The following is a 27,494-nucleotide window of genomic DNA, read 5'->3' as shown; positions in this document are numbered from 1 at the left end:
ATTCCTCCTTATCAAAGAAATTATATAATAAGGGAATTTGGTTTAGATGGTTATTGCCAGAAGGAATGGTGATCTTCTGGGAGGGAAACAGAATTAGAATTAACACAGTTGTGGAGGCAGAGGCTTTCATTAAAAAACATAGTGCCCTCCTAGAGGACGGAAGTATAATAAGTAGTGAAAAGGGCGACAATACACAAGACATGAAGGAGGGAGGAGCTGTGGCTTCACCTGGGGACAGGGGGATGGGAACAATAACGGAAAGGCTCAGGTCTATATCTGGAATATTCTAATTGTTGATATATTAGAAAGTGGCAAAAGAGATGATTGAACACATGGTTGATACAATGTATAATAAGATGCTGTTTCTGCTTATCTTTTGTTTTTTTTCTGTAAAAGTTGTGAGAATTGGAGAGATTCCTACCTCTAGCACGATGGAGCTGCCCAAAAAAAAATTTATTTTTATATCCACCTACCCTTTCCCCATAAATTTTAAAAACTAATAAAATTCTTTTAAAACAAGAAACATTCTGGGACAGTGAATTGATTTGGATTGTGTTTTTTTTTCTTTTTGACCTCGAAGAATATTTTAAAGACTTTGGTTAAATTTTTTGAAACTACTTTCTTTATAACATATAAAAAAGATATTTCTTCCTTTTTAAACATCATGCTTATCAGTGCTTAATCTTGGTTGCTTTGCTAATATTATCATACACATGTCTCTTCTGTTAATTAGTAACATCATAAAATTAACCAAAATGAACTTTATCCTTTGCAAAATTCTGTCATTAGAACTGAGATAATTTATCAACAGAGATTTGTTTCCTTCATGGAGAGCTGAAAAATAGATTTTTAAAAAAATTCTTAATTTTTTTTAAAATTAAGTCCTTAAAATAATCTCTTGCAATCTATTACATCTGGCACATAACACAATGACATCCCTGAGTTGTTGGCATAGCGAAGATTTCGATACTACTTTAGTTCAATTCAATGCAATGTGATGCTGTAAATAATGATGCAATAAATTCAAAACTTACTGAAGTCCAGCCTGACAGATATCCCATTTTCTCCTATAGAAAGCCATGACAAATTTATTTTACATTCATATTGAATGCTTGGTTGTTAGTATATAGCTTTTATACATGAACTAAAGCTGGTAATGTTCAAAGTTAATAAAAAGATTTCACCTTAACTTTGCATTTTGGCTTCTGAAATGTCAGAGGAATCAATATAATATTGTAATGCAATCTCTCTTTAAATCTTTTATTAGAATGTGTCTGCATTTTACACAATGCTTTTTCAAAAGACAAATGTTGATTAATATTCATGACATGCATATCTAGTTTTCTCCAAACTACCTTATCAGCTTTTGCACAGACCAATGGCATAAATAAAAATTTACGCCAAGATGATTTTCTAGATATTTTTTCATTAACTAATGCAGATGCATTCTTGTTAATTATTTTTTTCAGAAAACAGCTCAAATAATTCTTAGATTGTGATTAGAGAAACTACAGCTGCTAATAAAATTTTCATTCAGTTGGATTGTATGTTTATGCTATTTATTCTTTTGACTGAAGTAGTCTGACTAGTTTTTTTTTTATATTATATATCATATTGTATATTAAAATGCTATGTTTGTCTGGATAAAATCTGGTACTTTTTGATAGTGGAGAAGAAGAAAGTACATCTTACATTAATTAAGATGAAAGAAAATTACATTGAAAATAGTCTGTCTCATAATGGGAGTTTGGGGAAATAGCTCACATTAACAAGGTGGCAGGTTGAGTTCCATCTGGTAAGTAGAGTAATCTGAAAATACTTTAACAAATATGAATGGTTTTCAATTATTGAAGATGTCTTGTCCTGTTTTAAGAGAGGAAATGTCTTATCAATGCTTACCTAAACACTTATTTTACTGGGTTGTAGCTACCAAATGACTGATAAATTTCTTCCATTTTAATCATTCCATTTTCAGCCAAAATATTCAGTGCTGGAACTTTTATGAATTCTGTGGAATTCATCTGCAGACCCTATAGAAAACTTACTGTAGAAAGGTGAGTTGGTCAACTTAGGGCTGCTGTTCAGAGACTTAAAGCTAAATAATAAAAAAAGTAAAAGCTATACTTTTATTTTTTAAAACAATTAAAACATTGTTCACATGATATGATATAATTAATACTGCCCATCTCCACACCCTTGCCCAGGATGTAGGGCAACTTAATGTTTTTCTCCATTTTGATAATTTTTAGAGTTTTCCATAAGAAGTTTTAGAAAAAAGAGAACAAACCGAAGAGAAAATTGTCAACTGAAGCCAATTTACTTCTTTTTGTTTCATAGATGTAATTCTATGGAAAAAGTACAAAGGGACTGTTAAAAAAATAATAGATAATAAATAGTATGTGATAATTTACTGGTATATCAATACTTAATAATTGAATATACAGGTTGTCCTCAACTTACAACCAGAATTGAGCAACACAACACAAAATTCTGTTGCTATCACTGAGTGTTGCTTCTTATGATTTATGGGGATTGTATTTTATGATTATGATCATGATTTATGACGTTGCTTGTATGTACACTGAGAGTTTATGCACCGGAGACAAATGCCTAATGTGTGTCCAATCACACTTGGCCAATAAAGAATTCTATTCTATTACTTTCACAAGATGAATAAATTCCTCATATTTGTGTGATCTTCCCTAGATCTTTATCCAGTTGATCTTGAAGGTTCACCCATTTAGCATTATTAAAGTTAAACTGTCTGTGAAAGACTAACACTGTTATTAAGTGAATCCGGCCTCCCCATTAATTACGCTCGTCACAAGTTCGCGAAAGGTAATCACATGATTCAGGGACACTGAAGTAGTCATGAATGTGACTCAGTTGCCATACCTCTTTTGAATTCTTTTGTGCTGAAAATAGCTTTATTGTCATACAGCTTAAAAAAAGCATGTATTTATAATTAAGATCCCTGTCCTCTGCTATTTGTATTCCTTTTTTATGTAAAGGAGAACATTTCAGAATGAATTAGAACAAGAAAACATCTTTCTCCATGCAAAAAAAACCAAAAACAATTGAAATTCCAGAAATGTTTTTCATAACGTAGAATTTGAATTTCAGTCCTGCCGTTTCTCCTTTTTATCAGAGAGAGTGGCAGATTAAGGGTAGAAAGGGAAAGTTTGAAATTGAAAACCATTTGCCAGAATAATATAAATTAAACATTGTGATTATTATACATCTTACAAAAGGAAATAAGTGGATAAGAAATTCAGGACACAGAACAAAGAAAAAAATGATACTAATCTCTTAGTTTGACAAGGAAAGGAAAAACATTTACAATTTCAAAGAATTCATAATTTTCTGGAAAGCATGTTATTTTATTAACCCTCTACGTGTAATATTGATGATACTCAACTGTAATATACACCCCTGATAATTAAGCAATGTTATTGATGTCCTGCCTTAAAGTCTGGTGGGGTTGTGGGGATTTGGAAGGAGAACCATAGGCTTTGGCTGAATCCTGGTAAGATTAAGTACTTTGATTTATGAAGGCTTCAGGGTCTGGGAACTTACCATGTTTGGTTCTGGATGGGTCACATTAAGCCTGGGGAATCTGGGGATTGAACTCATGATTCCTGTTCAGTTGTGATTGTAGATGGGATGACTTGGTGCAACTTCAGATTGTGCACTAGTTCCCCCCATTCCTGGATTGCCAGGCCCTAGTTTCAGTCATTAATACACTCCAAATGGAATTACCGTAATGTGCTATACATGAGACTATCTCTAAAGAGCATTTGGAAGCTGCAATTGATGCAAACTGAGATGCAGAGGTGGCATTCTGACTGGTTCACCGGAACCGGTAGCGGAAATCGTGGGTAGGCCCGCCCACTTGCCCTTGCTCTATGCCGTCCCATTTAGTCACTTTTTTAGCCAAAGCACATGCACGGAAGGCTGAGCGCATTTGAGAACGGGTAGGGAAGGTAAGTGAATACCACCCCCACTGAGATGGCTTGGGTAGAGATCAGTGTTCCTAGATCAGTACACGTTAGTCCTCTGTGAGGATCATTGTTTACAAGGTTGTTCCTGGATTCAGTATAAGGTGCTGGTAATGAGCTATAAAGCTTTATATGGCACCAGTTCTCCTTGGTTACATCTACCCATCCCATCAGGTATGGCAGACAATTTCTGTCCTCCAGAAGATCATCACCAGGAAATTAGATCGCCCTGACCTATTGGCCTTCCATAAAGCCTTGAACACATTGCTTTGCCATTATGCCAGGGGATATGGTGAAGCTATGAGCTTGTGAAATGGTTGCATTGCTTGTAATGTATAGATTATAGTCTCCCCTGGATTATGCTTTATGCTTTTAATTTTTTTCATGTTTTCTTTTTCTCTGGTTGTTTGTTTGCATGGGTTTTAACTATATGGATTGGATTGGATTGGATTTGTTGGATTTATATGCCGCCCTTCTCCCAAAGGACTCATAGCGGCATACAACATTAAAAAACACATATCACAAAAGTAACGTATGACAGTTAGATGCGTAGCTATATAAATTTACCCAGTAAATATAATACTTGCCTCAAAAGGAATGGGATACTTTGGGGTGAGCTAGGACTATTACTTTTCAAATGCTGAGCCTCCTGCCATCCAGGCAATAAATTTGGGAAGCTGTCAGGGCCATTTTAGGGAATTGATGAATGGTTAAGCAAAATATTTGTATTCCTTTCATTTAATCATCATTATATTCAGAATCATGAGCCATTTGATTCACCTAAGTAACAATCTAAACGACATGTTACTTGCTTTTTAAAACATCAAAATGCATTTAGTGTCAGAGAATATCATTATGTATATTTCTATTGATTATATACACATCAATTAACCTTACTTACACAGACCTGTCAAAACGTAATAACAAAATTGTAGCGGTCTTTTGTGCCAAAATAATGCAAACTGTGCTAAAATGTCACAATTAAACTTATTTTACCATTTGAAGTCTTTTATCTCATTCCCAAGGAAATTAATAATAGTACAGCAGATGCAAGAATAAATAAGTGGTCCAGAACAAAACCTTATTTTCTGTGTGGCAAAATATATTAGAGTAGATCTATTTAAGTTTCATTGAAACAGTTAATGTAAAATCCTATTACTAAAACCAGCGATACGGGTGGAACATAAAAAACAGCCTTTCTGTTAACATCACACACTACTTAGAGCTATACAAAAGGAGATATCTATTTTTTATTTTTTTTATTTTTAGATATATTCTGCTTAGGAATTGTAAGTAATTACCAGTTTACACCATAGCAGTTGTTGCAGCTGAAGTTTAATTTGGTTCTGGTGGGCAAACATTCCTTAATTAATGTACATCCTTGTGTAACCATCTAAATGATTTGAGGATTTCATGAGTAATCACAATGAATCACTTTCTTGAGTATGCATAAAGAACTTTCAGTTCATTGCAAGGTTTAGTTTCCCGGTGTCTGTGTTGTTAAGCAATCCAGAGAATGAAATATTTATTTATTTTTATTTATAAAATTGATTGGCCACCCATCTTACCATAGGGTAACTCTGGAGGACTTACGGTTACATGTACAATTAAAAACACAACATGTTACAAACAGACATTAAAATCAAGGACACATGGGGAGGGCGGGGGGAGGTGGGAACTGTTACTAATCAAGTACCTCCATTGCACCGTCCCTCTTTGGGACCCCAAGTTGCCTGCAAAGCTACTTTGTAAGACCCTAAAAAGCCCTTACAAAAAAACATGAGAGTTGAGGCCAATCTTACATCGGAGTGAGGTGGGGAGATGTTCCAGAAGGCAGAAGCAACAGCACAAAAGGCCCTCCTCCTGGACTTCACATGGAAGCAGACTGGCAACCAACGCATCTCATAGAGCAGTGATTTTTGAGCCCCTCAAAACCACCTGCAATGCTGCACTCTTTACCAGCTGTAGGTTCCAAATACTCTTCAAGGGTAGCTACATGTAAACCATTTTACAATAGTCTAATCATGAGATGACCAGGGACTGAACAACTGAGGATAGATGATAGATGATAGATGATAGATAGATAGATAGATAGATAGATAGATAGATAGATAGATAGATAGATAGATAGATGATAGATAGATAGATATTCCTTATGAAACTACCTATATAAAGGAGTTGCCTGAATCAGATGATCGAGTGAATTCATTTCTTCTGTATCCAGCCAATGAAATCAATCAATAAATTCTACAGTACGTAGATCCCAAAAGGATGAATACAGGTTATTCCCACAGGTACGAACGTTCCTTTAGTGAATTTTCACGAGAACAAATTTATTCAGAAAGTTAGAAATTCAAAACTGTGTCACAAAGAGGCCTCTGTAGCCATGTGACTTGCATTCAGTCACTGCTGTAGTGGTGACCCTTTTTAAAACTCTGTGACTTGGCCGTGCCATTTGTAGTTACAACATGCAATTTTCTGAAGCTGGCATGTTTTTGTTCCTGGTCACAAAGTCAAACAAGATCCGGTGATTTTTGCAGCCATTGCCAAGTTGGTTTATGGCCTTTTTTGGTACTGTGTGTGCTTGAGGACTGGAGTTCTAGAATTGCTTGTGTAAGTATTTTAAACTATTCTTTTTTGTTACTCTATAGTACTGTACTGTTTGTTTGTAAGCACTTTTGGGAACTGTTCTGCTTTTTAAGTCCTATACTTGCAAACGATTGTGTTTGTAAGTACAATCACTTTGCAATGATAAAGTTTGTTTGAATTTGACTTGAAACTGCTTGTAGAAATGCTAGCCAGCATCTACACAAAGCATTCTCTAACATTGTGTTTCCTTGCTTTTATTTTGGAGATTAGTGTAGGTTTTAAATTTAAATTGCCTGCAGAAGTTGTAAGTTCCTTCTCCATCAGTGGAAGCTTTTAAGAAGAGACTGGGTAGGCATTTATCAGAAGTACTCTCTTGTGAGAGCAGTGGGTTAGACTAGATGACCTCAAGGTTCATTCCATCTTTGTTACTGTTGCAAGCCGAGAGTTCTATAAATTCTTCCCCCATCTTCCTCTGGATGCCTGGCTGGTGTCTCTTAAGCTAATTAGTGGCAAGTTTTTTTTTTTTTAAAAGCAACTACAATCGGAGAGTTCTGCAAATTACCTCTCTAACACACACACACACACACAAACCAGTGGTGGGATTCAGCCAGTTTGCACCTATTCGGGAGAACCGGTTGGTAACTTTCTAAGCAGTTCGGAGAACCGGTTGTTGGAAGAAACCTCATTTTGTTTTTGCCCACTTTACAGGGCTAATCCTGTAAGGAAGGCAGGAGGAAACATTCTGGTGTTGTTTCTAGCCTAATCTTTATTGCCCTGCTTACAGAAACTGCCTCTCCGGTTAACCCTTATTACATTGTAACAGCTAAGGCGAAGTACCCATCGCCGTGAGTGATGTTCAGTTGGCCACACCCACACGGTCACATGACCACTGTGTTAGGGTTCTAAATACCATGCAGAAATAAATCATTGTCCAAGGCAAAACATCCTTAATGGTGCAATTTATTCCGCAGGCATGTTAGCACAGCTATGGAAATTTCAACTCTAAATTACGTCCTCTAAGTTCAACCAGTTGAAAGTTCATGATCTCTCCCCACACCCACAAATCCATCACATGTTCCAATCATATTCTTCCACGCTGGCATGTACACCCATCTTCTTCCGGCCAGGTGTTGAGGTGCGGAGACAAAAGATGACCTTGGCTTCTACAAAAGAATGTCAACAATCCATTCTACAATCCTACTCCTTTCTATTCCCCCCTCCCAACTACTACACTAATGAAACAGCATAGAGAATTATTAAAAAGTGTGGCAGGCCAAAGATCCTAAAAAGAATATAATTACAGGCCTGACACACTGACCAATGCCTACCCATGATCATTAGGGCAGAGAACCGGTTGTTAAATTATTTGAATCCCACCACTGACACACACACACACACACACACACACACACACACAAACACAGAGTCTGGGCAGCTGTCTGGAGAATGACAAGCAGCAAGTGGGTTTTTTAAAAGCAAGGAAAGCCTCTCAATTCAATTAACGATGGCAGCGATCGATTAATGAATCAGAGGAAATAATAAGTCAGATTTTTGTTCATTTGACGACTCATTTGATTCAATGAATGAATTTGATTTTATAAATTCCTAAAATTGAGTCTGATTCATTTTAAGGTTTAAGGTTTAAGGTTTATTTGGATTTATATGCCGCCCTTCTCCAAAGGACTCAGAGCGGCGTACAACATTAAAAACACACATCACAAAAGTTAAAAAAAAGATTAAACCCAATTCCAAAAAGACCAAACCGATTTTATTTTAAAAGAAAACATTTGATGAATGTTTTGACTTATGACCCTAATGGGCAGTTGCCATTAGGTCCATACCTTGAAGCCTACCAGTACAGTGCTATCTATTACTTCCATAGTGAAATTTTATTAACATAGAGTCTGTTGTTTACCTTTTCCATTTTTGTATTGCCAGTAATATTCACAAACATCTTCTAAAAATGATTTCCTTCCTATAGAAATTACCATTTTTTTTTCATACTTTAAGCCGCACCTGGCCGTAAGACGCACCAAGGTTTAGAGGAGGAAAACAAGAAAAAAATATATTCAGAGGACTGTGAATATGGAGCATCAAATGTAGAACAGCAGTATAGTGAGGGTAGGCAGCGGAGCCTGAAAGGACCATAGATAGGTGTCCTCTCATCTGCCAGTTCTGCCTATTGAATCCTACACTGTGGGAAAGAGACAGAATAGACTGATAATGACAAAGAGGTGGGTTCAGCACTGTAAAAGAACCCCATGGCCCAGCTGCAATATTAGCTCCATAGGATTCAACGACATTTCCATCCACTTTGGGTGGGGGAGGGAGTGCATCTTATGGAGCAAAAAATACGGTATGTAATTGCACAACGTGCATAGGAAGTTCTTGAATTGAGCCCAGGCAAAAGTCGAGGCATCACATGACAAGACACAATTTTTTGATATTTTTTGTGATGGTCATAAAGAAAATGCCATGGTCACTAAACAAATCCATTTTCCCAAAAGGGCATTTTTTTCTGGAAACAGGAAGTTAATGCCAAAAAACATATCATGCCTACAAGATCCTATAAATAGCCAAAAAGATGAACCGGTTTCCGGGCGCCCAAAATGTGTTCATATAACTGCAAGGTGCGTGTTCAGCTATTTAAAATTTTAAAATAGGTCTTAAGTAATTTTTGAGAAATCTATAACTTTGAATGGTTGTTAACAATCAGTTGAAAATCAAGAACTACCTGTACATCAGTATTAGACAGTATATCTATGCTGAGCAGCATTTGCAGACCGCGACAAAGTTTACTAGCAATTTCTTTATTCAATATTTAGGCTATTTACAAAAGCTGGTATTTTAAATTTATCCCAGAGTAACATGCTTGGAAACATGATAACTAAGTAACCTATTTAGTCTCAGACATAGTCATGTCTGTACTGTTATGCCAGTAATGGTTAATATAAATAAAATAATACTAAATTTACCCAGTAATATATATATATTATATGCAAAGTATGATCAGAAGTCAAGAGATTGATCAAGCATCTTAGATATTTTAGGTATTATATTTTAAAGTTTAAAAACAAGATAAAAATAGGAAATGCTGGCAGTTGCATTTAATTGTGGTATTAATCAGAGCAAATGAATCTAAGTGCAGCTGGTAAATGCAATTCCTCTAGGAACTCTGGCAGCCAACAGCTTATTATATCTCGTCACCTAGGTAGTACACTTCCAGAAGAATGATTTTCTAAGTCTCATGCGGTGTTTTTGTGTTATGGTTTGTTATGTTGTATAAGCAAGAGTTTCCATTAAGAACAGAAGAAACAATATCCCTTTATTTGACTTTTCATGTCCAACCAAAAATAAAATGAAAACACAGTTCTTTACTAATAGAAATTAAGGTACATTGCATCCTGCTAACCATTATACGAATAAGGTTGGTGTTTTTTTTTCTGTCTACGAATCTTATTCTGTTGTAAATTGAATGCAATTTTAGGAAGATATTTGTAATGCTGTTGCAGGTCAGGATTTCAGGCATATGGTATATAGCTCAACTCAACTCAGCTTCACAATTTTATTTAACCAATTTTTTTCCAAAGGTGTTCTCAGTTCTTTAGACTTAAGGTCATTTTTACATCAGCCACAGTGGTGGGTTGCAGGTGGTATGCTTCGGTGCAGGCGTACCGGAGCCTGCCCAGAGGACCAGGTACTGTTCCGGTATGGTGCTCCAGAGGCCCCAACCGCCCGCCCGAGCTCCTTAAGACTTAGGCGCTTCGGCGCACACGCATGATGCGTACAGCGCCTGTGTGAGCTGGCAGCTCCGCTGAGCAGCTGGAGCGTCGTGGAGGCTTGCGGAAGCGTCGCAGGCAAGTATGATGCATGTGCACACCACACGCAAGTATGACGCTGGGCCCATTCCAACCGTATTGGTTGGAAAGGGATCCAGAACCCAGCACTTGATCAGAAGTATATACTCTGGTATAAAACTCACATTGATTGCTATGTGATGCTTTGAATTCCTCCTCCCTAAACATATCTTGGAGTATGAATTCAACACCTTTCTGCAGTTTTTCAAAGAAGTGGCATCTTTTCCAGGGAACATGGAAATTGGATTGCAGAACCCTGCCAAAGGTGCCACAGCTTTAAAGATTTATTGAAAAAGGGTATGCTTCTTCTCCCACATTTCTAAAGCATTTTTTTTTCTTTTTGGAATTAAATTGAAATGTTATCTAGACCAAGGATACATATTGTATTATTTTCTAGACTATAAAGGCATTAACATGACATATGAAGTGCTAACGAGAATCAATTTTTGCTTCATTGGCAAAAGTAACTAAAATATACTTTATCTGGATGCACATATGCTAATGTATATATTATTTTGTATATATTATTGTGGCATCAGGAAGGGTATCCAGCCTGTAAAAACATTCAGCTCCATCCAGTCACCCAACTGTATACTGAATTATGGGATTAAAGGGAGGTAACAAGGGAGTTTTTAAAATTATGGATATACTATGTTGAAAATAGTTTGATTAAATTTATCTATATTTTTTTAAAGAAGAAGACCTTTATTTTGATAAAGGTCAAATTGAAGCTAGTGACCAATCACAGAGCTCAGAATATTCTCAACAACCTGAGACTGGTTTAAGAATTAGAATATGAAAACCACAGCATCCTTGCTAAGTTACACCACTTAAGAGAGAAGTTTTTTAAACAACAAAGAAGAAAAACTGAAAAATTCACAGTGAGGCTCCAACTTTTGCCAACTCTAGTGCTTTTTGCTTTCTGTCCAGGATTTACAACTTGTTAAAAATAAGCTAGGGTTCTTTATTTATCTAACTGAGCGGTGGTGGTACAGTGGTTGAAATACATCATGGCAGGCTAATTTAGCTCACTTCCACAAGTTCAATCCTCACCAGCTCAAAGTTGACTTGGCCTTCCAGGGTCAGTAAAATGAGGACTCAGATTGTTGGGGGCAATATGCTGACTTTGTAAACTGCTTAAAGAGGGCTGCAGAGGTGGGTTGCTCCCAGTTTGGCCTGGTTCGGCCGAACCAATAGTGGAATTCAGGCCTGGGTCATAGAACTGGCAGCGACCCAGGCCTGCCATGCCGCCGAAACAGTTCCCTCACTGCCGCTGGGACGTGGCCATTTTGGTTTTTAGTGACTATACATGCGCAGTTCACTGTAAATTGTTCTGTGCATACGCGAAGAACAATTTACATCGAACAGCGAGTGCACAAGCGCATTGCACACAGGTTGCAAACCGGTAGTAAAACCGACAGCAACCCATCCCTGGTGAAGTGGTATATAAGTCTACGTGCTCTTACTCTTGCTAATGAGGCATGATTCAGAGGATTACTTTCTGTCCACATTGGTTATCCTATTCAAGGACATTGCAAGAATCTTCCTACCCTATAAACCCAATTAACACCAAGCTAAAGTAAGATTTTCTTTTCTTTTCTGAGGACGTTTATTAACTAAAAGACTATGCTCACCAAAATATTTTAATATCAAGTGTTTTTCAAGATATGAAAAATCTAAACATATTATATAAATACCATTATATCAATATTGCACTAAAACTGAAGATGTGTTAATAATTGGCCTATATGGCTAGATTTCCTATGTTAAAGGACTGCACTAGTTCCATATTCCATATTAATATTTTATGGATATATTTTTAGCATTTATAAACGTCACTTATTTGTTACACACACACACACACACACACACACACACAAACACACACATTAAACATTCTGAAAAGAAAAGTGGAAAATGATGACTTTATTATCCAGGCACAGAGTTCTTTCTAGCAACTACTTTCTTCTTGACATAGGCTCAGAAGGAAATTGAGTAGAATACAGATAGTCTTCAACTTACAACAGTTCACTTAGTGACTGACCATTCAAAGTTACAATGGCAGTGAAAAAAGTGACTATGACAGTTTTTCACACTGACAACCATTGCAGCATCCCCATGATCATGTGATCAAAATTCAGATGCTTGGCAAGCTCATATTTATGACAGCTGCAATGCCCTTGGGTCATGTGAACCCGTTTTGTTACCTTCTGACAAGCAAAGACATTGGGGAAGCCAGATTCACTTAACAACTGTTTTATTAACTTAACAACTGCAATGATTCATTTAACAACTGTGGCAAGATAGGGCTCAATTGTGCTTGTAAGTTGAGGAGTATCTCTACAGATGTCTAGATTCTTAGCAATTTTGCATACTTTCTTCTCTTATTTATACTTGTGAAGATTATATTTTTAATAATGAGATTAACACTGAATAATAGTTACAATAGGTGTCATGTGAACAAGGTGAAAAGTATCAAGAAAAGTATCAAGAAAAGTATCAAGAGGAATGGGGAAAAGATCAACATGATCTTGTAAAATGTTGGACTTTTCTTCAAAGTGCTTTCCTGCAGTCCTTGAAATAGCAGAAACATACTTTCCACTGTCCTCAATGCTCTTTTATTTAAGTGATTAGGTTAGGAATGTTGCTACCTAACATTTTTAATGTGAAATCATTTAAGGAAAATAACAGACAATTTCTTACTTTTATTTTCCATTTCATCAGACATCAATAGCTGGGAAGAAAAGTATCCAAGCATTCTTCTTAAGGTGATGCTGGAAATGGAAAGGAGACAATGACAATGTAGGTGGCTAGACTGGTGGAATTAGCAATTGTTTAAACTTGCACTGATTTTGCACAACTGTTTGTACAGGTGTGTTCAAAGGTTTTAAACTAGATATATTCTAGAATACTATAACATATTAGTACCACTAATCCCTTGTTTCAAAATATTGTTCAAATCTGTGGTGTGAAAAGAGAAAGAGAGAAAACACTTTGTAAGCCTTGATTAAGAATGAGTACCAAATGGTGGTGGGAAAATCTTTGGAAAATTACTTTTAAAAATGTCCCAGTTATTTTGGAAATGTAGACCCACTGCTTAAGAGAAAAGGGAGAAATGGTGCAGTCTTTGATGTTGTTGTTTTGAATACCATTATTCCTGAAAGAGACAAATAGCTCATTCCAGACTAACAGTTAGAGCCCCTGGAAGTGAATAAATACAACAGGCCTGTTTGATTCCAAATTGTTTACTGGCACTAGAACTTTGAACAATGCCTTCCAAATAAGTTGTCAAGAGCAAGTTTTTTAAAAAAAAATTCTATGGAGAAAAGGTTTCAGGAGTGAAATGTTTCCTGGTCCAGAGAGCTAAATATCCTTCTCATGTGAAACATGAAATCTTATACACACTCAATGGAGCTTTCTTATTAATTCAGAAAGCCTTCTGAGGCTCCTTTTCCTAGTCTTCACATCTGTGCCTGTGAAAACTAAGCATCTGGTCTTTCATTCAGCTCAAGCCAAAATGATTATGGAGGGCAGTGCCACCAACCAGCAAGGTAATGCTCAGCAATATGAGTTAGCAAATTTCAGCCTCTGTGCCATTAACAGTATTATCAAGAGGTGTTGTATGTAATTAGATGTTGTATATAATTCATCAAGGAAAGAACTTGAACAACTAAAGACAAATACATACTACTTTCAAACTGGGCTGGGGATGAGATTAAGGTGACACATTATTGGAAACACAACAGTTTCCAAAGCTTCAACATGCCCTAGTTACACATGATATGTACTGTATTTTTTTGGAAAATGTAGACGATACAGTAGAGCTTTTTTTTTGAAAATATGGACAATACAGTAGAGCTTTCTTTTGAAAATATGGACGATACAGTAGAGCTTTTTTTTTTTTTGGAAAATGTGGACGATACAGTAGAGCTTTTTTTTGGAAAATGTAGACGATAGAGTAGAGCTTTTTTTTTGGAAAATGTAGACGATACAGTAGAGCTTTTTTTTTGGAAAATGTGGATGATACAGTAGAGCCATCACACAAAATGAAGTGTTGTGCATGGTGGGCATTCTGTCTTAATTCTTCTTGTCAGCAAGCTTTTGAGTGAGTTTGTATGCTTCGATGTATGAATTAGTGGAGATAACTGTTTTTTTCATAGAAAAATAAAAAGTATCTCTATTGTTATTACTGGTACTAGTACTATTATTGATCTCTAAGTCTGTATTAACACACATAAATATACAAGCATTGGACTTACTTTCCAGCTCTTTGTGTAACAGTTATATTTCTATATCAAAAGCTGTGTAGACTCAATTATTCTTATTTTCACTGCAAGGTGTGTGTTAATACACATATGTACCAGTGAGTGCATTTTCTGAATATCCAGTAAAAATGCAATTATTTAACAAAATAGTTATTATAATCCATATGCAGAATTTGTATTATATGAAATGAGCTAAATAGAGGCTTGAAAGATTAGTTGAAAAAGTGTTTATTGTTAATCATGTATCTAATATGCACTTTGCTTCACTAATTCACTAGCATTGAGAATTGATTTTAATGTAATCTGATTGGATCTTCTTCTTCTTTCAATTAATTTCATTTGCATTTGTCTTTACCATGGTGAGAAAACTTAGATTATGCTGATGTATCTTTCAGCTTCATTTTTAATTATAACATATTGTGTAAGTAATGTGTTTATAATTTGCTACATGACAGTAGTATTGATGAGCTAGGTATTGACCTATAAAAATTTTATACTGCAGTATTTTGAATGCCAATGAAGAAAATGAAATGCACTTATATAAAAATTATCATATATCCTTAACCAATGACATCTCTTACATATTACTTTCAGAACTAGGATAAAATTTAGAGCATTTTTTTTCCAAAAGAATTTTATTGGTTTTTAAAGTTTTTTGGGGAAAAGGGTAGGTGGACATACAAAAAAAAACCAAAAATATTGGCAGCTCCATTGTGCTAGAGGTAGAAACCTCTCCAATTCTCACAACTTTTTACAGAAAAAAAAAAGATAAAAGATAAGCAGAAACAGCATCTTATTATACATTGTATCAACCATGTGTTCAATCATCTCTTTTGCCACTTTCTAATATATCAACAATTAGAATTATATTCCAGATATATTTATTTTTGTGACCTGAGTCTTTCCGTTATTGTTCCCTCCCCCCTGTCCTCAGGCGGAGCAACGGCCCCTCCCTCCCTCATGTCTTGTGTTTTGTCGCCTTTTTCACTACTACTTATATTTCCATCCTCTAGGAGGGCACTATGTTTTTTAATGAAGGCTTCTGCCTCCACAACTGTGTTAATTTAACTGTGTTAAATTTGGAGCATTTTTGTTATAAAGTTAGTGATATAAATTCTAGTTAAAAATAATAAAATTTAAGATTCCATGATTTTTTTTTGCTTTATAACTATTGCACATGATTGACAACTGGTTTTCATTATCAAAATTATATTAATCAACCAGATAAGTGTATTATCTTCTCCCACTAAGTTCATTTTAACCAATTATTTATGTTAGTAACATTCTAATAAATTCTGTGCATATCATGGTGTTCTAATTAATATGCTATTAGCATTATGTAGATTCTATCATTCTTTTCTTCAAGAAAAGATATGAATAAATTAGATTTTAAGAGACAATATATCAAGGTAGTATTGTTCAAATATTTATTGACAATATAAGAAGCCTTCAAAGCAGCCATTTTCTACAAGAGAATGTGCATTTAATCACTGTGAAATATCCCTTGAAATTGTAATATTTTTATGCCAAGAAGTTGCATATATTAAAAGAGCAAGTTAAGCCATGCCTGTTCTATTCTTCTTGTAGAATGTTACACAATGAAGTAATATTTATAATCCATCCTAAAATACGTAGAAAGCATCTTTATGTGAAGTCTGCTAGCATGGCCCTAATCCATGGAAGTGATTTCCTCAAATTTAATGTAACTTATTTCCAAATAATTGTGCTTTGGATTGTAACTTCTATACAGTGGGGAACAATTGTATTTTTACTCATGTTAAAGCACTAAAATGCATTTAATTTCATTCTATTTTTTTAGTGCTGTGTTAAATATATTGCAAGTCACCCAAAGCTCGGAATAAACCAAAATAGTAATTTGTGTGGTCAGCCATCCAGAATCTTTTTTCATCATACAGCTTGTAGAAAATATTTTCCCTTTTCACTGATAGGGCATTGAATACAGCCTACTGATGAACAAAAGGTCCTTTTTTCAATTTTAATATGCTGTGAATTGCTATTTCTTACTCCTTTGTTTTGACATAAGATGATGAAACAAACATGATGTAACATGGTGCAATTCCTTTGATAATAATGTGACTGTTATACAGAATTCTAAACTGTTTAAGACACTTAAATTAATTGTGCTAATTCTTGAGCTTCAGGAAATTATAGCAATTTCTGGTTTGTTTGTTTTTTAAAGATAGATATATCATGGATATATGGTCATATGAGAACTAGTGTGATATAGTGCTAGAAAGGTATACCCAGGTTCTAGTCATTCGTAACCTGACTATGACTTTGACCCTTTATTGCTCTCTCATTTCTAGACTAAGATATTGAAAAAGTCTATCTATCAACATGTACTGCACCGGCAGGTTAGATTGTGGTCAATAATCTTCTTTGAAGAGGCCCACATTCTGCAGTTTGACTGAGCATGATAGAAGACAAGGGGACAAGCAGATTGATAGATATAGATAATATAGATAGATAGATATACAAAGATATATACACACACACATATACATACACACACCCCATATAAACACACACACACACAAAAAACTATTATATGCCATGTGCCTGAATTAACAAATCACTTCCTGCCTGAGGAAGAGATTGGACTAGAAGATTTCCAAGGTTCCTTCCAACTCTGTTATTCTATTACTCTATTTTATAATTTCCATTCTTTGTACAATAAACTATAGATTTAAATATTATAAATTATATTATTATGATCATAAAGCGTTACAAGAAATTACAATACATTGGTTCATACCTCATGGTAACGTCTTTCCTCCCTATATATATAATGAACAGGAGCTAGAAATATCCATAAGTAAATAATAAATACACTTAATGTCTTTAGAAATGTTTATATCTTATTTTATAAATTAAATCCATAGAATATAACACAATAAGACAATTCATCAATTTTCTCCTAGAATATTGTTTCGCTTACAGTGTGAAACCTAATTAATTTTGCTATGCTGAGTGACTGAGAAAATCTACTATATTAAATTGGACAGACTTAGTTTAAACATTTCCTTTCATTAAACAGAGTTTGATTGGCCATGGAATATAATCCATCTGCATTGTTCCACTGGTTTAGAGTCTCAGTAGGACTTAACTAAAGTGGCTAGGACAAAAAATATACCAGTATAAAATATCTGAATACGTATGTTCTTTAGACCTAAGCAGAAATTAAGGAGCTGTAATATTAGACTGGATTGGAGGTTTGCGGGAATCATTTCCGATATAATTAACACTACCCTGAACCATCAATTAACTCTGATGATGCAAGATGATCTACACCTCCTTATGTTATAAAGTCTGTGTCTAATAACTGTACAACAGGCAGATATTTTTTTTAAAAAAGGAAGAGGTTCTTCAGGGGGAAAAATCCAATGTGACACTCTTGCAATTTGTTTGTGGTTAGATTGATTAAAACTCAGTAATTATAACTTAAATGCTAGAAATTGTTGTGAAAATTATTTCAAAGAGTCTGTGTTTGAAAACACATTTTGTTAGAAGGAGTAGAAAGAAGAAATAGTACAAAATAATTAATGTCATCTGTGGGAAGAATTGTGTGGCACTGACAGCTTTGGTCTTTTGATATTGTGTGTATCTGTATGATACACTGAACCATAAGCTACCTAACTACATTTTATTGTAATATGTGAACATAGCCTATGTGGTTAGTTAATGACTTAGTGTATCGTATGCAACCAGAATAAGCAACTATTCAAAAAACATGGTTAAATTAGCTGTTGTTATATATTCTATGTATATACAGCCAATGTTTTTTTTCTGTTTTTGTTTTTGGAATATTCCTGTAGAGAAAGATTTCTCTATGCTATATCATCAACTTTTTGAAAAGCAAAGCAAAAAAGAGCAGTGTGGGAAAAAAGATTGTTTTTCTTACCTCTCTTTTGATTTGTGAAATATCATGAAAGTGAAAAAACATCAAGTTTAATTTTCCATGAAACTCAGAATGACTTAAAGCAATTATTCCTATTTTTTGCCCTAAATTTATTTGGACAATAACCAGAACATCTTGAAGAAAGTCTTGGAGAATTTAACCTAACGTTGATCAGAGTCTTTACAGTAATTAAAAGTGTGAAATGAGAAAGGCTGTTTGTTTGTCCTACAAACTACCCACTAGGATCAATAGTATCATCAAGTGTGATTGGAAAATCATATTTTATTAAAATAGAGACAGAATGAAATCTAACTCCCTCCCCACCCACCTTCCGTCTCTTATAATTGCTCATGGGCTGCTGGGAATTATAGCTTAGCCACATCTGAAGCTACACACTTTTCAACCCTGATTAGACATTTATAATGTATGTATGTATGTATGTATGTATGTGTATATGTATGTATATATATATAGGGCAGCTAACTGAAAAAAGCTGCTTAGTAAATTACACATTGAAAGTAAATTATTATTAGCTTTTATATGAGAGGAAAAAAGATTAAGGCTGATCAGTAGGTAGATGCCAATTGAATAATCTCCTGATTTATTTTCTGCTCTTTATAGTTATAATCTGCTCACTATAGTGATCTTATAATGATCAATAGAACTACAAACAGCTAACGTCTTTTGATATGTGTATCAAGTTCAAAGATGAAAACTGTGAGGACTTCCGGTGGAAGTGGCCACTTTGATGGTACCTCCCAATTTTTGGTCTGATATTGATTCTCCGTGATATGAAAAGAAACCTTTTCACACTTTATCTTATACGTCCTCCTTCCCTCCCTTATTTTATTATTATCTTCATTTTTCTTTGCATTTCTATATTTTATATTAAAAATAAGTGTCAAATAAAAATATTTGAAGCAAAGATTAAAACTGTATACTCAAGATATTTGCAAACTCATTTGTGAGTAAAAATGAGTAAATGACTTGTTTCTGAACTGTGGATTGGATTCCCCGCTCCCCTTCAGACATGTACTGTACGTCTGTCTGTCTGATGGACATCTAGGAGAAACAGCTTTCCCCATTATTGGATTATTTTACATTTGTGTTTTATATGCCTATCTACACAAGTAAATTATACTGAAATACTTCAAGATAGTGGAAAAGATTCTCGATTGTAAATCATGGTGTAACTATTCAAGGGAAAATTAGGATAGAAAAGGTAGTGTCTTTTTTATATTTCTAACTGATTTGATTCACGTAGCATAATATTGATTTTGATTTATTTATAAACCCAACATTTTGGGTTAAAAATAGTAACTTATGCCTGATTTGGCTGAGCTTATCCAGAAGAGTTAACCATGATTTTTATTTATTTTTTAATGATGCCATAGCTGTAATAACAATTATAACCTAGCCATAATTGAAATGTATCCATACATTGTGCAGAGTGGAAAGTTTCATTATGTAATATACCACGACTTCATGAATTTTGCTAAGTAATTAACTGTTTTACCATAGATTTTGAATAAAATGCAAGCACTGTATTCAGAAATACAAAATAAATAAATACATCATGATTTGTAAGCCTGTTTTGTATAATCCAAAACTAAACCATTATGACTTTGTGCAATGTATATTCCTAGGGACTGTAAAATATATACAAAATAATAGTTAAAGTAACAAATGGTTTAGTCTAGTGTGAACTTCAGCACTGCTTGATGTATAGTTAGACAGTTTGTGGTGTTTTTAAATCATTATTTAGAGCTAGCTAGATTGCTGGTATGTTGCATGTCACACATGTTTGCAGCCTATTTTATCCCTTGCCGAATGAGTAGGAAAAAAATAGGTGGCATAATCTTTTAGAAAAGGATTTTTTTGTTATAGTTGGAGGAGAGCCATGTCAAAAAAATTTAGCAAAATCCATATGGTAATAACTTTCTCAACTGACAAACTTTATTGAAAGTTTGTGTGCCTTTTAATAACATCTGTAGTCAGAAAAGATGTACTAGTAAGCAAATTATTCCTGACATTTTATGCCATTTTATATTTTTGTTGCCATAAGATATTCCTAGAGTACATATTTATGTGTTATAGGGGTGTTTTGTGTTACTTTATTGCCATTGCAAATGCATGGAACAACAGTCCAAAACCTTTATAGTAAGCTTGCTATGGAAAAAAAAAACCCTAATAACAAACACTAAGTCAGATAAGAGGTTGAAAAGACTGAGCCGGATGTTCTCAAACCTCAGACTAGTTTTTGTACAAAATATCTATTGATTTATTTTAAACATCTAGTTCTTTCTTTTGCAATAAGCTCAAAGTTGGAACATAAAATAACATTAAAGCGCTAAAAAAGAGCCTAGGAAGCAGTGTAATTGCTAGTTTTATTTACAATCATCATAATCAACTTCTTTTCAAAAAGCAGAACTGAAATCATATGCTGTGTTGCAGATGTTAAGCTGACTGATTTTTGTATTACTATTCTGAATGCCAGTGGCAAATCAATAGCATTTGCTTCTGTGGAAGGCACAGAGTATTACACAGAATGACAGTATATGTGTTTACGTAAATTGCTGTGTACCAAGGGAATAATTCATAGGTTCACGTAACTTACATATGTACTTACAAATTCTCATAACAATAACATAACATAATTTTTATAAAATTAGTTTGTCTATCAAAGTAAAATATGTCTAGAAATTAAACTTGAAGAATGCAGTATGATGTCAGTTGATGTTTCAATGAGATATAATATTATCATGGTTGCTTGGATACTAATAAGATGCATGTCATAGAGAAATGGAAATGAATGAATAAATGAGTTGTTAACTTTAGCTTTACTCTATGATAAGGGCATGGGTAACATAGATGGCATGTAAGATTAATCAGTGTACTTTGCATGTCTTTTGAATAGTTAATCAACTTTTCTGTTGAACTTTCATTCATTTAGGTTTTTTTTAAAAAAATGAAATATATTGTCAAGGATCAGGGATAGCTTTTAATAAAAAGATTCATAAGAAAATACTAAATGAAAATATCACTGAATAATTTTCTGTTAATGACATCTTTCGACTTCTAACAAATCAGGCCAGTGAGATTTTACTGTAGCTTTTACAGAGGATCATAGTTCTAACATCAGTGAAATTTAAAATATGCATCTATAAGATAAACATTTAATAATGTTATTTAGTACAATGAAATACTAAATGAAAAGAAGGCTTTGAATGATAATATTGGTTCAAATGTTTACTGCGGGCTCTAACAGAAACCAGAAAAATATAATTCATATAGAAGATCAGATCTCTGTCATTGATGAAACTTTAAAATGTACATAAGACCCTTTAGTAAACCACAGACCAAATTAGTTTAGGTTAAAGATTAAAATAACGAGCGACAATGAACTCCAGGGGGTGTTCATATGAACAAGATATTTCTTGATTGCAGCACAAAGGATTCAGAAAGCAATTCTTCAAAATCCCCTGTGTTGCAATCAAGAAAGATCTTGCTCATATCACCACTTTTTACTCTTCAGAGACTGATAGCTAATTAACAGAGGTTGAGCAAAGCATAGTCTCATTAAATAAATACATATACCAGTACTTCAAATATTTTTCCAAAATATTTATAATAATTAAAAATCCTATTGGTGCATGGGAATGAAGTATCTTTATATTTACAATTTGCAAGTTTATTTAATTTTTCTGGAAAATAGTGACTGGATTTGAATATTATAGCAAACCACAATTCATTAATGGTTATGAATATCATATCATTCCAGAGATAAATATGTGTGACCATTGTGAGGTGTTGAAATACAGAGAGTGTTAGACTGGAGGCAAAGACCATAATAAATGGAACTAAACACACATACTATACATTTGGGCAGATCTATTATTTTATGAATAAGGTTTCAGGTTGAGCCTATGTGTGACATTTTAGAAGTCGTTCCAATACTTATTTTGCATTGGTTTACTCTGAAAATTCATGGTAAATTGCTTCTCATTTTAGTGGTTTCCTTTGAAGTTCAATAATATGAATTATGGAAGATTTAAAAAATAGATCCAGATAGACCCAATGTGTGGTTTTTAGAGATCTTAGTCAAGCTGATACAATAGTTCTTATATAATATTTTTCCTAGAGAATGCTGACCAAAAGTCCCAGATCACACAGGTACTGCCAATCTATAGTCTGTGTTTTCATTATGTATACATAGTTGGCAAGGCAGAAAACAAAAGTGTGACCAGGTAGAGTTGTTTTGTATATAATATATTTTGTAAATACTAGATGCAACCAACTATTTAATGAGAGAAAAGGACTGTAAGATATTCATTACCAAAATGGTACAGTAGAAAGAAATTGAAGATACTGTATATATGCTGGTCTTGTTGTATTCAGGTCTTTTCCTTACATGGCAAAAGACCCAAATACAACAAGACCAGCATACCTACACATGTGGAAATCTACAAATATATATATATATAGACTCCTGCCTAAGATATATACAGCCCGGGTTCAAATCCCAGTAAGGGTATGGCTAGCTGATGAGAGCTAATTAGCTCAAAATAGATCTATACTAGTCTCCCTTTATTTATTTATCAGTACAAATACAACACACACACTATATATATATATATATATATATATATATATATATATATATATATATATATATATATATATATATATATATATATATATATATATATATATATATATATATATATATATATATATATATACACATACATACACACACACATATATATATACACACATACACACACACACACACACTATCTCTGAGTATAGTTTAGTTTTTCATTATTACATTAGGTATTTCTGAAAATGCATGTTTTAAGTGTACAGATCCTGAACTCATAGATATAAGTTTTCTGCAGCTTCTGATCTTTGCTTTTCTGTCAGATTCATTTTATAAATTACATTTTAGAATTTAGCCTGAGATGGGAGAGTTCTTCAAATAGTTGTAAATATCACTGTATGGGAAATTCAAGAGAAAGAATAAAAGGCTCTCTTGGCCTTAACAATGCACACTGTATATATATCCCAGTTCTTTAGCATTTCGAACCAGAATTGAAATACATAAAACTATATATCAATAATCGTGATTTGGAATAGTTGCTTTAAAAATGCTTGAGGTTCATTCATTTATCGATTCAGCCTTAGAACATTTATTTTTTTAAAAAAATCACTTTTACAAAAAAAAACCACCACATTTTGGTGAATTGCAGTTGTCAGGATTCCAAATAAAACCTCCAACGAAAGAAGATTCCGAGGCTTGAAGTTCCCCAAAGTTCCATTTTATTAGAGATGTCATATTGGCATATCTGGGAAAACCCGAATTTGAGAGTTCCGGGTTTTTCCCACCCAAAAGAACGTCAAAAATCCATTCTCTGCACCCACAAATCCATCACATGGTCCAATCAATTCACCATCCCAACTTGAGACAACTCTCAGTCACTCCCATCCAGGTGCAGACCGAATGCCCTTGACTCCCAGAGAAAGGAATGTTGTTACGGCTAATCCTCTATCACTCCTTGTTATCCCCGCTCCCATTTTCCCAGGCGCTAAATGTGGCAGCCCTGAACCTCCAACAAAAAAGATGGTTTCCAGAGCTGACAACTTCATCAGTTGCTCATGAAAGTTCATACCTTTTAAAAACATCTATTAATTGAAAAAAATATTACCATAGTAGTATTTTTACTACCACAGACTAAGATGGCCCACTCCAAGAAAGTATTCAAACAACTCTAATGGGAATAGTCAGTACAAATGTTTTTTTACATATTGTTAAAGTGAACTAATCCTGATGAGTTCAGAAAAATTAATAACACAATTTTTAAATGCATGTTTATCAACTTTATTTATTTATAAATCGTATAAATGAAATAATTATTGCTTTTCTGTTTGTTTTCAATTTCAGCAGGAAAGGAGTACCGAACATTCAAGAAATAAAGGTACTGTTCATCATTAACTGGAATAAAGCGTATACTTGTGTTTGTTTTCTGTCCTTTCAAATCAGTATAAATTAAAGATAAATGTTACAGTTATGACATTATATTTTAAGTACTTCGAATAATGTAAGTTTGACTTAGAAATGCATAAAATCGTAAAGATACCAAAAATGTTTTTAGGGAATTATTAAAAAAATATTTATTTTGGAATTTTAAACATTCTTTCATGTTGCATTTTGTATGTATATGTAAGTTGAGTTTATTCTTTCTTTTTATTCATAACTTAGATGCATAAAAACTGCTCCAAATAGTATTTGGCTATGTCTCTTATGCCAACCCTATTCAGCCTGGATGTCTTCATATCTGTGTGAAATAATGTAGCATTATTTCATAATCTGTTTTCCAAATGTGCAATAAAAGAAAAGAAACATAGATATTAAATTCTATACATGTATGAAGATATTATACACATTATATACAAGCAAAATAGCAATCAGTAGATTAAACAGGTTTAGTTTAGCAATACTTGTTTTAAAATGATATGGTGAAATAAGAGTTCCATAAAATCAAGTATATAAGATGTTTGTATTGATTTCTCATTATATCCATCTGATTAATTCGAATTAGTATACTATGCTTACTTATTAGCTGTAGGCACTCATAGTAGACTTTTCTACATCTTTGCTCTCTTCTAGTGGTCATCTGGATTTTTGCAACCTGACTATAGTACCTTTAAGGTAGATAAAATATTCTGCTGCCCAAAACAGAAGATGGTGTATTGCAATAATGAAAGATACTAAATATGCTGTTTAGAACTGTATTATGGAGTTGTCTGCACTTTTTCTTGCAGAGATTTTACTGTCAGTGTAAAAAAACCATCAACACTTGTTGGCTGTTTATAAATAGTAGCTTATTCCTACCAGCAGGGTATTGTTGCTTATTTGATTTATATCTCTTTATTTAGGTTTGGTTTTGTGAGTGTGTAATAAGGGATGACATTATTGTGGCTGTTTGCCCTTTATTTGAATTCTGTACCTTTTGAATGATTTATAAATGAAATTTATTTTTACATGTTTATTGATGGTAATTTGTCAAAGTATCAGCTTCTATGAATCATCTTGCATTTCTAGGCCTAATTTCTAAAATGTGTAGTTTCCAGGTGAAATTATTCACATTTTGAATCAAGCTAGTAGACTAAGTCACTTGTATAAACAGGTAACAAACCTCCATTTCCATATCAGCAATAAAACAATTGCAAGAAGAAAACCAACCTCAGGAATCTAGCAAAAATATAGATGGATGAATACATGATATTTCAGATTAGTATATTTCATTTTTTTTGTTCTTGTTCATTTCTGTATACGTTTAATAATTACATTCTTAGGATTTACCAAGAAATTTCATCCTTCCCTATAATAATGGCAGTTTGATTGTACATTGTATTGTACATTTGTATTTGTGTTGTACATTGATTGTACATTTCATTGCACCTCATAAGAGCTCTTGAACACATGTGGTATACATTAGCAATTAGAGAGAAATCCCACCCAATTAATGTGAAGCCAACTAATGTATTTGAGAAGCCCTCCCCAATTAATAATAATTTTCTGCTGAACTATTTGTGAAAAACTAAATAGGATAGATGATATGATTGTTGAAGACCAAGTGGATTTTCTTCATTTCAGTATGTCAAGTAAAGCCCCTTTAAAAATTAAATAATTACTTTTTAAATTAATACACTCACCTTGTGTTAGGTAGCAAAAAAATTTGTGTAGCAAAATCCAATGTTTTCATCTTTATAGAAATGTAAAGTTTATAAGTCATTGAGTGGGAAACTCATGCCACACATATGCTTACAGGAAACTGATATCTACAAGGAATTTTTATGCAAAGATTTGCATAAAAAACAGGTTATGACTACAATATATATAACCTGCATACCTGTATCCGTGAAAATCTCCAAAAACATACATACATACATACATACATACATACATACATACATACGTGTGTGTGTGTGTTGTATTTGTGCTGATAAATAAATAAAGGGAGACTAGTATAGATCTATTTCAAGCTATTTAGCTCTCATAAGCTAGCCATACCCTTACTGGGAATCGAACCAGGGCTGTATTGTATATTAGGCCGATGTAATTGCCACTAAGCCACAGGCTCTCTTCCTTATCAGCTAGGCCAGGGAAATAGGTATGTATTTGTGTTACAACCCCTGTTATGCCCAAATATGGGAGGGAGCTCACTACTCCCCCTTTCTGTCCTTCAGCTCATTACAGAGGACCATCCAGGCAGAAAACCATATTTTTATTTTTAATGTTGCCTTTTTATATTTGTGTTGTATTTGTGCTGATAAATAAATAAAGGGAGACTAGTATAGATCTATTTCAAGCTATTTAGCTTTCATCAGCTTACTGGGAATCGAACCAGGGCTGTATTGCATATTAGGCCGATGTAATTAATAACAGGTAGGCAGGTTTTGGTGTATTCGGGTCTTTTCCTGTGTAAGATTGAGAGTATCTTGGCGACATAGATAGTAGTGAGCTCCCTCCCATATTTGGGCATACCAGGGGTTGTAACATACATACATACATACATACATGTGTGTGTATGTATGTATGTATATATGTATATGTATGTGTGTGTGTGTGTGTCTGTGTGTTCCTCCCTTTTCCAGCACCTTAAAGCTACAGGACATGAAATTGATTTTGAAAGAACCAAATTAATCTCCAAAACTGAACACTTTAACAAGAGAATAATTATGGAAGCCATCGAAATAGAGGAACACCCCCACAACATGAATAAATGCGATCATACCTCCCACCTACCAGACATCTAGAAACTAGCCCTAGTCAACAAATGAGTCCCAGCTACAAAAACCA

The 27,494-nt window shown here is 34.0% G+C and overlaps 1 protein-coding gene across 1 annotated transcript in view; it reads left to right on the top strand.

Annotated features, from left to right (window-relative positions):
- Window positions 1–27,494, top strand: part of LOC309395427 (follistatin-related protein 5-like) — a 152,817-nt gene that overhangs the window by 60,830 nt on the left and 64,493 nt on the right. The window contains exon 3 of the mRNA XM_081959668.1: window positions 24,573–24,606. Coding sequence (XP_081815794.1) covers window positions 24,573–24,606 — 34 coding nt within the window. The remainder of the gene's footprint in view (window positions 1–24,572; window positions 24,607–27,494) is intronic.

Source organism: Natrix helvetica (assembly GCF_964273705.1).
Source record: "Natrix helvetica genome assembly, chromosome: 7".
Lineage (NCBI taxonomy): Eukaryota > Metazoa > Chordata > Lepidosauria > Squamata > Natricidae > Natrix > Natrix helvetica.
Note: the sequence above shows the minus strand (reverse complement) of the source record. Positions and strands in the feature narration are given on the sequence as shown.